Raw genomic sequence first — 13,383 nt, 5'->3', positions numbered from 1 at the left:
TTCCAATTCGACTGCAGACATCAGAATTCCGGGCTGAGAGCAGGAGAGACATCCACCAACCCTCAGTCCAGTGAGCGGTCCTCCACATGAAACCACATGAAGACATACCAATCTTAGAGCTTTATTGTTTCAAAATACATTAAAATTCATAAAAAATACAAAATTTGAAGATTATTACGTACATAATTACGTAGATTATTACGTACAGTCCGCAAAAAAAAAAAGATATCACCCTGAATAACTTTCGTTCTAATGATCCGATTTTCACGAACTAAGTGTCAATCTTAATGGTTCCTGGGGGTGACCTCAAATATGCTAATTAATTAGTGCTAACTATTAATTAAGTTACGAAATCAGACACAAAAACGTACTTTCTCTGAATAAACATATATTTTTTTTTACATATTTGGAATCTAGACACTTGAATTAGGGGGGGGTAGACAAAATTTTAAAACAATTGGGTCGTAAATTGGGTTGCAATAAAGGTTTATATATTTGGCGATAGTCCAGAAAACCGCCAAAAAAAGTCGCCAGCGCAAATAAATATTTTAAGATAACCCATTGACTGATTCAAAAGAGAAACGCTTAATTTTACTAGGTTGCTAGGCAACCAATTTCTGACTGTAAAAAAATTGAAATAATGTTTCGTGATTGCTCTGAGAGGTTTAATTAATAGTTAATAGAAAACATCTCGAAGTTTCTAGGCAATAGACAATTTTTAAGTTTATTTATGTCCAAAAAGCAAAAAAAAAAAAAAAAAAAAAAAAATTTTTTTTTAATCTTCTTTGAAAAGAAAATTTTAATCGATTTATAAGTTTTTAGAATTTAAATACATGAACTTTTTATCTGCAAATGATCAAGTCTTAAAATCTATCGCCCTGGAGACTTTGCACTTACTGTACCCAGAGAACGAATGGCTACATATATTCACAGATGGTTCAAGATTGGCTGAAGGCACTAATGCAGGAGCCGGAGTTTCCTGCAACCTTTTTTCATTTTACACCCCGATTGGTTCGTCTAGAACAGCCTTCGATGCAGAAGTATCGGCAATAAGCGTAGCTCTGTCACAACTACAGAATCACCTTGAGAAATTTAATAACGTAGTCATCCTCTCTGACTCCAAAGCCGCACTCCAAGCTATTGCTTCCTCCAAAGCCCCAGCATCTGCCGACATTCTACACTGTCGTCAAGCCCTTCACAGGCTTGACCAACACAACAAAAATGTCGCCAGGCAATGGGTACCAGCTCATTGTGGACTTCAAGGTAACGAAACTGCAGATTTCTTGGCCAAAAAAGCCGCCAAGATTCTACAAATATCTCTTAAGCCAGTTCCTTTCCACACCGCGAAAAGGCTAATAAAAATCTCTCTGCGAACAACATTTGAAGCAAAACTCCAAGAAGCAAATAAAAATAAGGACTGGTTGGAAGGAATTAAAGATATTCCGTCATGGCCAAGAGAAAAATCTGTGGCCCTTTTTCGCCTCGCCACTGGCCATGACTGTTTATCAAAACACCTGTATAAAATTAAAATCTTTTCAAGCCCCCTTTGTCCATTATGTAACCAACAAGAAGAAATGGACGCTAACCATCTAAGACGTTGCCCTGCACTTCCTCCTGGGCCCTTGTGGGAACGATATTGGCGGGCGAGATGCATTATTACAGACCTATAGACTCTTTATTTTTGTAGCTCTTGTTTCCGTTTTTTGTTCTTTCTTTATATTGTTCTTGGCTACAAATTTGTCTTTCATGTCTGCCATTGGAAATAAAAAAAAAATTAAAAAAATATATCTGATATGATACTCTCTTTTTAAACAGAGCTCGTAAGGCCCTTAAGATACTGAAATGGGGGCACGAAAACTTAAAAGATTTTTTTTTCCTAATGCCCGCCTGTGTTAACATCCGTCAATTCAGGCATCTACAGGGCGACAGATATCTGTGTGGCCTAAGGATTCCTAACGAGCATCAAACATTCTCAAAATTGAGTGTTCATTCACTGGAAAATTTAGTGTTTATTCAATTTAAGAACTGTTCCTTCACTTGGTTATCTTACTACTTATTATTTAAACCACCAAAAGCTTAAAACAATATTATGTAAGTTATCTAAATTTTTTTTACATAATTTGCATTTAATAACAAATACGTCATTTAGCTAAAATTACAAATGTTGAAATTTTTATGATTTTTTTTTAAAGACAAGCTAAGCTTAAGTATTCCTTCACTGGTTAGTTTACCCTATAAGATTTTGAGAAATTTGCGATGTTGTGAGAGATGCTTAAAAATGTTGACTACGTATTTTTATTAATATTCATAAAATATATATTCAAGAAATTGATGAATATTTTATTCCAAATTTATTTATTCGTATGTATATTATTGAAATTTTATCAGTTATTGAGAAAAAAAAACTAAAAAATAAAAAATAATCACATTAAAGAAGCACAATCTGTTGTATAATCATATTCTATCAGAAGCATGCTTTTATAAAACTCCACATTCTCTGAATAAAATGTATTTTATTCAATAAAATGTTTTATTCAAATTTCTTTACTAAATTGCAAATAGAATTTTAGACGACTAAAAAAGAAGCATCGTATTTTATAGCTTAAAAAAATAAAAATGAAAAGATAAGCAAACGATTATTAGCGAAAAAAATATGAATGAAATTTTATGCTAAGCGCGCGAAGTCAAGTTCCTCGCAAGTTTATCACATTTTAATATTAATCGCCCCATTTAATCATTTCTTCATTGTCGCCAAATTATTTTTTTAAAAATAATTAATTTTAATTTTTCTCAGCTTCTAATAAATAAAAACAGTTGAAACTTTAGATTTTTCAATTGAAAAATGTGTAGATTAATATGGTATAAAAAAATTCATACCTTATAATTCAAAAATTTTTCATCCTTAATTTAATTAAATAATAAAAAATAATTAACAATTATTAAAAACTATTTTTTTCGTGAAATTATCTTTGGGTAAATGAGTTTTATGACTGGGTGAAATTTTCTTCGAATTGCTTTATTAGTTTTTAAAATATGACTAAAAACGTAAAAAGTGAAATTAACATTAAGGGGTACGAACTTTGGATCGCTCTCCTGACCAAACTATGGAGACCATATTTCCCAGATTGCGGCTACCCCCTATATTTTGAAGGTTAAGAATCCAAATATGTAAGAAAAAATATATGTTTATTCAGAGAAAGTACGTTTTTGTGTCTGATTTCGTAACTTAATTAATAGTTAGCACTAATTAATTAGCATATTTGAGGTCACCCTCAGGAACCATTAAGATTAACACTTAGTTCGTGAAAATCCGATCATTAGAACGAAAGTTATTCAGGGTGATATCTTTTTTTTTTTTTTGCGGACTGTACATAAGAAAGTGATTTTTCCGCCGCAGATTGAAGAGCACCTCCACAGTTAATTAATTTAAATTCACTACTATATAAAACATGTTAACTCTAGCGCTACGTAGGTACATTTAGATATATAACGGATATGTAACGTAGTCGTAGGTTCATTTAAATATGTAACATCAGAAGCCTAGTCTCATCCTATCTTTCTATGCAACAGTGGTAAACGTACGCGAGTAATTGGTCCTTCTCTGTGAACTGGACCTAGTTACCGAATTCAGTTTGCTTTTATAACCATCGTTGAACAGCCGATCCAATGTTCAACCCCATAGCCTTGTAATTTTGAACCCAATCTAGAAGACACGGATCAAGTATTGGGAGAAATTTGCCTTCGGGGAGGACTTTTTTGATGGAACTAATCCGCATTTGCTTTATAAGAAGAGGAAAATCACAAAATCTTACAGCGGTTAGCCTGACTACAAGGGAACACTTACCCATGATCCGTCTACCATTGAGGATATTTACCATCTTTGCGAGATGGGTGCGGAATTCGTATCGACTTGGATTCGGACCCGGTTCACCTCATATGGAAACGAACGCTCTATCCCCTGAGCCACCACGGAATTTCTCAATCTTTTTTTGGACTCAATTAAAGTAGGACTTCACCTTCACTACGACGTGTTCGGTCTTCACTTTCGACCAATGAGCCAACAGTTCACAATATTTAATATACTAATAAATTGGATTTAATATTTATAGTGTTAGATGCGTCACACATGCACTGTCCCAAAAGACGATTATTCCAGCAGTAGTTAGAAGATTTGAACTGCACGATATATTATGTTTTTGAATTGAGTTCCAAAAAGATAGTTTTCTTTCTAGTTGATAGATTTCCTATTTTCATTTGTGGATTTGTAATTCAAATAAGTTAAATGGGTTATGCCTGCAAGTGACGTAGTGTGTGGTATCTCGATCCTGATGAGTCGTTGAGACGTGGCAATTGTTTACGCTAGCAACTGTTCTTTCCATTCTATTTCGAGTGAGCACGAACGTCAAGTATGAATTCTCTTAGGTGGCGTATTTTATACTCCTTCAAAGGATTCTTTCACAACGATTTCAATTCTTTTACTATATATTTCTTACTTCACACAAAGACAGGCATGAAGCCACGTAAAACATAAACAAATTAATCTTATACTATAATACGAGGAATGGTTGCCAAGTCGAAAATCGCCCCAGAATTAATAAACTCCGGTAAACTTGGGGGTCTGGGGTTTTTGGCCACGAGGAATCGATTGGCGCCGGTTTTGAAGCGCTACGGTCGAGCAGTTCGGAGTTACAGATAGGATATTTTCAAACTTTATTAGTTCGCCATAATGGCTATAGATACTTTTCTCCACTCTTATAAATGTATGCTAATGCGAACCTTACAATTGAAATATTAACTTTCGACAACTTAAGCCAATAATATATGAAGGAATTAATAATTTAATTGTAAGGTTCGCATTAGTTTACATTTATCAAAGTGGAGAAAAGTTTAACTTTTGTGTTAAAATCACCGTCAACAAAGTCCGACATTTCAACATTCGTCAGATTTCAAGCTACATTTTCAACATGCAGAACGCACCTCTACATGAAATTCTTCAAGGAGCCGGAATTTTGGAACAACAAGCGATCACCTCAATTCTACCCGCAAATGGACAACTAGAAGATACCGTCATTGTCAGAATGCTTCTCCATTACGCCGAACAAGCTTACCCGATCGTCAAAGTTGCCGTACTTCACCCTGAATTTGTCGCACGCTTCTACGTTACAACAGCGGATGGCGCTTATGAAGGAATGGCTCTTCTCAACGATATCAGCGACCAGAACAAGGCTTCCAACTATCTATACGGCGTTCAACAAGGATTCGACGTGCTACTCATTCCCATTCACAAGAGAGCTCAAATGGATAGAGGCGAGCACTGGATGCTAGGAATTTACGAAGCAAGCTATGGAGAACGTCAACTATTAGTCTGCGATCCAGTCGACAACCCGCTGCCCATCGATGCTGTTTTGAGAATAATACTGCGACACGTTTTGAATACCGTTGTTACGAATGAAAAGCTGAAAGGATGCATCGTGAAACCTCGCAACGCTTACAACCACCAAGATGACGCGTCTTCCTGCGGACTTTACATCGTCTTTTATGCTGGACAATACCTGTCTCATCGACGCCTTTTCCTGGACAAGAATTTTCAAGAAGCGGATGAACGGAAGCAAATTTACGAATTCGTTGTGAACAGTGTCTTTAATTGACTTTTCAAACTTTACCTTTGTATAGAATAGTTCCCTTTCCAAACTCTGTTTAGATAGTTTACAATGGTGTGCACTTTAACCGGTTATCTTTTCACCAATGGTTTCACAAATTTTCTTATGGCATGTATTGTTTTGATAAGTCACAATTGAAAATTTAAATCTTCGAGTTAGCTTCAATACCTGTTTTCTCCGAGCGGAGCTCGGTCACCCGCTGGTAAGGTATAATATGAAGAAAAAAAACACAACTATTTCCACTTCGGAAATTTTACTAGAAATAACATCCATCTTTTAGTTTAATTAATAAAGTAAGTTTTAAACATGTTTACGAAATACATAAACTTGGATAAAATAGCAAAATCAATTATTTCAGAAATAACTACTAATGCAATTCCAACGTGGCGTGCAGCAAGCCCCAGCCTTATAACAACACACTTCGTTTATTGTTTATTTGTTGCTAAAAGTCAGGCTCGCAGAAAATGCTGTTTACTTGTGAAAAATATTAGGAATGACGAGACGTACACTGTAGTATACCCAATTATGCATGGAAGTTGCCAGGAACACAAAACAAAAATATATTACGGTTACGATAAAATACATAAACAAATAATAAATCTAAGTTAAGTAAAAGACGTAGAGGAAAAAAAATTGTATTTCAACAAATTCGATGGAGAAACTTATCTCAACTTCAACTCGCCATTTTGCATATAAACGATCAGCTGGCACTGACGTCATGTGATCTTCTTACAAGCACCCAATTATGGAAAAAGATTTAATGTCATAACTTTATACTGTAAATTGCGACACAACAATATTAGTTGTACCGCACATTACTAAATTATAAATAATGCATTTTACAAAAAACATTATTTCATTTATTTAAAATGCTCAATTCAGAAATTAAAATGAATGTGGTATTGAGAAAACTATTTACACCCAATTTTATGTTACTTATATACAAAACACAATTTTTTTTAATTTTTTTTTTTTTTTGAAGCATACTGTTTTTGATACTATTTATAAGAGTAAATTTCATCATCATTAGTTAAAAATGCAAAACTTGGTAGTAAAATTTTAAGGTAAAATACAAAACAATGTTTACAGTTTTACTTAATTTTACTATCTTAACAATACAATCCATTTCTACTTTTTAAAACACATTTTATAAGCGCGATAGGCTTAAAATATTTAATAACTAACAAAGATAATCAAAAAACTAAATAGTACTTATTAAAATCGTTTATTATCCAGTATAAATATAAAATCACTCAATGGTGCAGAAATATCACCTATTAACAACACAATGTTTAGCTTAACATCTAGATGAGAAACTTCATTTCAGAATAATATTTAAAACCAGAAAGATGTTTTTTAGCCAAAGCTTTGCGAAATTATGAACCCAATTTTTTTCACTAAAGGCAGCGTCTTGAATGTCGCAATACAATGCTGTTGTTAGTAATGCCAATTTCCAATACCAGCAAGCCTGCTATGGGAATCCAAGCAAATGTTTAAGGCAGAGGATGCGTTTCTTGTTTTTCAGTGGCGCCATCTATGATTAGGAATGCAATTTCAGCTAAATTTGATGTACTGGCACTTGATGACTTGTGCTGGCATAATGAAGACGAAAGTTTTTGAAATATTTAAACTGTACACGCATTCCATGAGGTTGTCTCAAATTTGCCCACGGTGCCACTTCATTTTGTGATGATAACTCATGTGGCACTATCTTTACTGCTCAATCTGAATTATTTAACTACTCGATCATTTTAACCTTTTCACTAAATGGGACACCGATGACCATTTTATCTATATTTTTCTGACGCTCTATATTCAATTAAATATGCATTTTATTATTTTTTTATTATAAAAGACATTATAATAGTCACTTAAAAAATATGTTAGACTATCGGTATTATATTTGTACTAAAATATAAAATCCAAAATAAGTTGTTTGATTTTTTTTTTCATTCAAATTTATCAATAAAAACTAATCAATAGTTGTTTTTGTAAATTTAAAGAAGTTTCAATTATGAATAACTGTTATATTTAAATAACTGAAAATAAGTGCAAATTGTTTGAAAGTGAGTCGAAAAGTTTACCTATAACGCAAAAAAAGTCACCGGTGTTTCTTGCTGTATTTTATAACCATCAATTATTAAAATACAAAATATATTATTTTTCACTTATTTTGGCTTAAGTTGACGCAAAATAATGAAGAAAAAAAAGTACGAAAAAATATGTTTAATAAAAATTCTACATCAACGGGCTATCATCATAGATAGAATAGCTTTTATTTTTTTGCAATATTTTAATTGAATTCTTAACACGCTCTTCACACTTTTCGCATTTTTATCAAGGTCTTTTTTTTCTTCTCTTTTTTTGCATCGCTTCTAAATCTTAAATTAAATAAATAAGCTTTTCAAAGTTTCTTAAAAATCGCAGCATTTTAATTCAAAGAAACAACTGAAATAAGTAAAATAGAATACAACATTATAATTACCGAATTTTATTTTTAACTGACAAGAAAATCTTTACATTTATAAAACAAATCCTTTTGATTGTTTGATCGAAATAAATTTTGAAATAGCATTATGAAGTATCATTAAAAAGAATTTAACATTATATTAGAACCATGTAAAATTGCCCCCTATATTTCCTTTATATGGTTAATCCTTGTATATTGCTATCACAAGTTCTTTTGAGATACATGTAGCACTTATTCATAGTTATTAACGAGGGAGGGGGTAAAGTGGGAACAGTTTTTATAAATTTTCCCAAAAAAAGTTACTGACCTTTATTTAGAACATATCTAGACTTTTTTTTTATTAAAATTTGGACTTTTATTTTCATTTCGTATGATAAATGAGCTAATTACATAATACATACTTTTTTTAATAACTCTTTCAAAAAGTAGCAGTAAAAAGTAATAAATAAATACCTCATTTTCATTTAAAAAAGGCGCAATTAATTTTTCATTCATTTTAATAAAAATGTACACAAAATTAAATTTATTACAGACTTCAATTGAAATATGTGTTCAATATTTCCAGAATACACGATGCCATTCCGTCCTCTGTCAACTTGAAATCCAGTTTTAAATGATAGATGGCAGCACTAATATAGATGTTTTTCTTTAGTTCATTTCACTAAGATAAATAAATCCTTTTTTCTTTTTAATTTGGATTTTTTTTTAAACACTTCGAAATTTTCGTTTTACAAATCGTACAATGAAATCTATAATTTTATGAGGAATGTGAAATTACAGTTGTAAAGAAACCTTCGGAGATTGATTATGGTAATGAAACATATAATCTATCAGTACATTATATCTAAATATTTATCTACATATTACATTTCTCATGTATTATCATATTATTATCTGCATATTTATTGTTATGGCAAATATATGTGTTACAATGTCACTTGTAAAAATATTTTCTTATTTATAACGTGTTAAATTAAATGGCAAACTCAAAAATTATGAAAATTAGAGTTCAGAATTTATATCATAGATGGCAGCATCAAAACATTAGCGTAATTATAAAGTATGTTTTCTTGTTGTAATATAAGATAAGATATGTTTTCTTATTGTAATGTTTATGTGTATGTGTAAGTAAGTACCTCATACAATACAAATCAGCAATTCTGCACCAATCCGCACCGAATTTGGTATAAATGCGATCAAAAATATAGCTGATCTAATTTTCCACTTTGAAACTTTCTGCCGCGCTCTCGAAAGAAAAAATTTTCATAGGATTCGATACTCTTTCGATTAAATCTATATTTTATAGTATGAATGATAAGCTGGCTTGAAGCTCTACCCAATCAAAACAAAAAAAGAAAAAATTTCGCACGTTCTTACTCAACTCCTAGTAGTGACGTCACCGTATTCTTATTTCAAAAGTATATAAAAGAAGTATCTCAAATCACGTGTTTCTTATATTCTCTTTTACCCGTGTTTGTGTGAAGGAATACTTTTTGTGAGAAATAAGTAGACTCGCTTCTTATTATAAAATATAATATATTAACAGCTTTGAATAATAACAATAACGTACATATTAAAAACAGGAGAATTATTAAGCAGCAGAAAGAAAACATTATTTTTCTTTTTTTTTTTTTTTTGTGTTCCTCGTTGCTATGGGATACGAGACTGGCAGCGTTGAGTTGTAGTAGGCAGGTCACCACACTCAGCAAGAACTAATTAAATAAACTAAAAATTCTTAAGTGATACTTATATATTTCTTTCTTTTAATGAGTTGAACTTCTAACTCAGGTTATAGAAAATCTAATAGTATATACATCTATAAATCAACACCGGAGTAACAAATAATAACAAAAATAAAGTTGTTCATTAAGTGCCATGAATGTGTAGGATGATGATATTAGGGTACTTATCCATTTTGGGGCGATATGGATTATATTTATTTATATGCATTTGATATTATTAGCAATCCTATAAAGTGATTTCACAATTGTTTGTATTAAAACTCATCTTGTCATTTTTGTTTTACCGAATTTTACATTTCTAAAAAGGTTCAAGCACGATTTTACAAATTGTGTCAACAGTTTTGCCATGAAAAATCTCCAAAAACTAGAAAGAAACAAAAAAGTTGCTAAAAGAAAGATTGTTTACATAGTGTTAACATAGAAGTGTTTCCATATTTTGGTCTTGTGTTTGTAGATGTTTGCCCGTTCGCAGGGCGAGGTTTTAATGGTCACTTTTAAAGGTTTTCCTCAGCACAAAGTCTATGAAAAAAATTCCGTGCCTCCCAAAAATTGTCGTCAATCGAGGTGGTCGCTACATAGAAGTGATCGCTACATACAGGTGGTCGCTACATGGAGGTGGTCTATCCTGGAGTTTTCGCTATATTGAGAATAGCAAATTAATTTTGAAACTTCTTTTTTGTTGCTTCGCAGTTTGTTGTTCCGTTATTTATATCAACATTAAACCCAGAGATAAATCATCGAAGATAATGTCTCCACTCAACTGTTATGTTTACTTTTAAAAAAAAACGTTTACTCTTCATATTATCTTCCATAGATAGTAAATTCCTTCATTTGTCTGATATTGCTAGTTCAACGTCTTTTGAAGTGACTCATAAGTGTAAAATCCATCTTTAACGCGTATATTTAGTGACACGAATGTTTATATAATATTGATTACATTGTATTTTAAGTCAGATAGCTTATAAAATGTAAACAGCGTTTAAAAAAAACCTTGTAGCATCTTTATCGTTGTCATTATATAATCTAACTTCAACTAAATAATATTCGTCATTATATAATCTAACATATAATTAGAAATCCCCGTTCCCTAATATTTCAGACAAATAAAAAAAAGCCATCCATTTGAATTTATTTGAAAACAAGAAAATTGAAGAAGAAAAGTATTCAGTTTGCAGATATTTAGCCAAAAATTTTTCTTATTTTTTTTAAGCGAGAAATTTCGCGAACCATTAAAATTTAATATTTTAATTTCGTTCGCATTTAGAAATGGAGCATCGTTGGAATGTGAAAATCTGAACAGTTGCACCCCTTAATATTAATATCAAAAAGCCCCTCCTCCTAACATTTTAGACACATAAAAAGTCAGCTATTTAAATTTAGTTAAGTATTACTGCAGTTTTAAAAACATATACTTTTAGGAAAAATAAAAATAAATTATAATATTGAGCTATTAAATTTAATTACCACATTAAGTTTTCGAAATAATTTAAAAAAATAAAATTATTTCATCAAAGAACTTCCAAAGAAGTTCTTTATGAAGAGAAATAAAATTCTTAGAATGAAAAATTCTCTGAAACCAAAATAATGTACAATACATTGAACCCCTTCATACAACCCTCCATCCGTGATTTAGAAAAAAATTTGGTTCCCTCTCTAACTTAACTCCCTGTGTTTTTTTATTTTTTTTTTATTGAGTTACATCAGAAAATTATGTATTCGTGCCCCCCCCCCCCCCCCCACCTGATGCGTGCTTTAATGGAATTACGACACAAAAAAAATATGTATCTGCTATCATTGATATGACATGTTACAACGAGTATGCCAAGAATTAGATTTTTTACTTTCTTTACCATCTTTTTCTTTCTTCTTTCTTTTTTGATGATAATGATAAATTTGGGTTTCTGATTCCCAAAATATAGGGGGTAGCCGCAGTCTGGGAAAAATGGTCCCAATAATTTGGTCAAGAGAGCGATTCAAAATTGGGACCCCTTAGTGCTAATGTTACATTTTGCGCTTCTCTCAAATCTCGAGAATTTTTTAAGCAAATTGAAAAATTTGTGTACATAAAAGTAAAATTCATTTATCCAAAGATAATTCCAAGCAAAAAAAACTTTTAACAAAGATTCATCTTCTTTTTTATCAAAACATTTATCATTTCATTTAATAATGGTCGAAAAAATTTTGAATTTTGAGATACAACATATTTTGCATCATTTTAAAAGAAGTTAATTTTAAATCAGGGCTCGAAAAACCGTCCGTCCTCGGCGGTCAAAAATTTCCCGCGGATAACGAATTTCTCGAATCCGACGTCCGCGCGGACAGCCATTTTCCCGTCTTGACCTTTCTTGACCTTCATAAAAGAAATAAATTATTTCATAAAAGAAATAAATTATTTCATAAAAGAAATAAATTATTTCATAAAAGAAATAAATTATTTCATAAAAGAAATAAATTATTTCATAAAAGAAATAAATTATTTTATAAAAGAAATACTAGGTTACTATTGATAACCTATTATTTCTTTTATTACTGTATAATGTAATCCTAGTAACTACTAATTCATTGTGCAATTTATATAAATGTTTGTAATAAATAAGAGAAAATTATATTTTTATTTTGTTAGAAGCTACGGGTTAGTTTCAAAGGAGGACGGGTACATTGTTGGACAAGTCGTCCTCGGGGACGGGTAAAATTTCTGAGTTTTTTCGAGCCCTGTTTTAAATGGCAAAATATAAAATGTGAGCGTAATCGGTTGAATAGATCCTGAGAAAACGAATCTAAAATAGCTGATTTTTCTATAATTCGATTTTTCAGTAATTTCTAGACCGATTTCGCTTAACATTCGTATTTTGCCATGTAAAGTTATTATATTTTCAAAATAATGATATAACAAAATTTTATGCCTTACAATTTAAAGTTTTTTCGAGTATTTTTAAATAAAATAATAAAAGAAATATAAAATGTTTACTAAAAGTTATTTTTCACGGGAAACTGAACTAATTTTCTTTGAATAAACAATAATTATATTTGTGCCCACAATTTTTTAATTCGCTTAAAAAGTTCTCGAGATATGGCGAAAAACGCAAAAAACAAAATTAACATTAAGGTTTCTAAACTTTGGATCGCAAATGTTCAATATACGAACCCTTGGTTACTCTTGACCAAGGGTTCTCATAATGAACAGTTGCGAGAAAAAGAAAATAAATATTTGTGATGTTTATTCATCTGGTAAAATAAAATTTGTTCTTGTATTAGTTATATTTTGTGTTTAATAAACTTTCTAAATTACGGAGGAAATTCTGACACTTATTACTAATACTTGTATTAGTAATAAGTGTTTCGTAAGTTATTAAAAATACTCGTATTACTAATACTTTTATAGTTCTATTTTCATCATTTATATTCCAAAAATTTACTTAAACTGTACAATGTAGTATGAATTTTCATTATAATCACTATAAAAATTCTACAAAAATTAAAAATTTCTAGGAGTCAGTAGCCTTGAAAGTAT

At 31.1% G+C, this 13,383-nt stretch overlaps 1 protein-coding gene across 1 annotated transcript; it reads left to right on the top strand.

The window, feature by feature from the left end:
• Positions 1–833: 833 nt before the first annotated feature.
• Positions 834–1,670, top strand: LOC147805266 (uncharacterized). The gene has a single exon (XM_087149399.1). The coding sequence runs from the start codon at positions 834–836 to the stop codon at positions 1,668–1,670; it is 837 nt and encodes a 278-aa protein (XP_087005525.1).
• The last annotated feature ends 11,713 nt before the right edge of the window (positions 1,671–13,383 follow it).

This window comes from Parasteatoda tepidariorum, chromosome 8 (genome assembly GCF_982258835.1).
Source record: "Parasteatoda tepidariorum strain Cologne lab strain chromosome 8, Ptep-v5.0, whole genome shotgun sequence".
NCBI classification, from domain to species: domain Eukaryota; kingdom Metazoa; phylum Arthropoda; class Arachnida; order Araneae; family Theridiidae; genus Parasteatoda; species Parasteatoda tepidariorum.
This window is presented reverse-complemented; position numbering and strand designations above follow the sequence as displayed.

Coding starts and splice junctions, on each gene's coding strand:
- LOC147805266 (XM_087149399.1), top strand. CDS start 834: ATGAACTTTTTATCTGCAAATGATCAAGTCTTAAAATCTATCGCCCTG.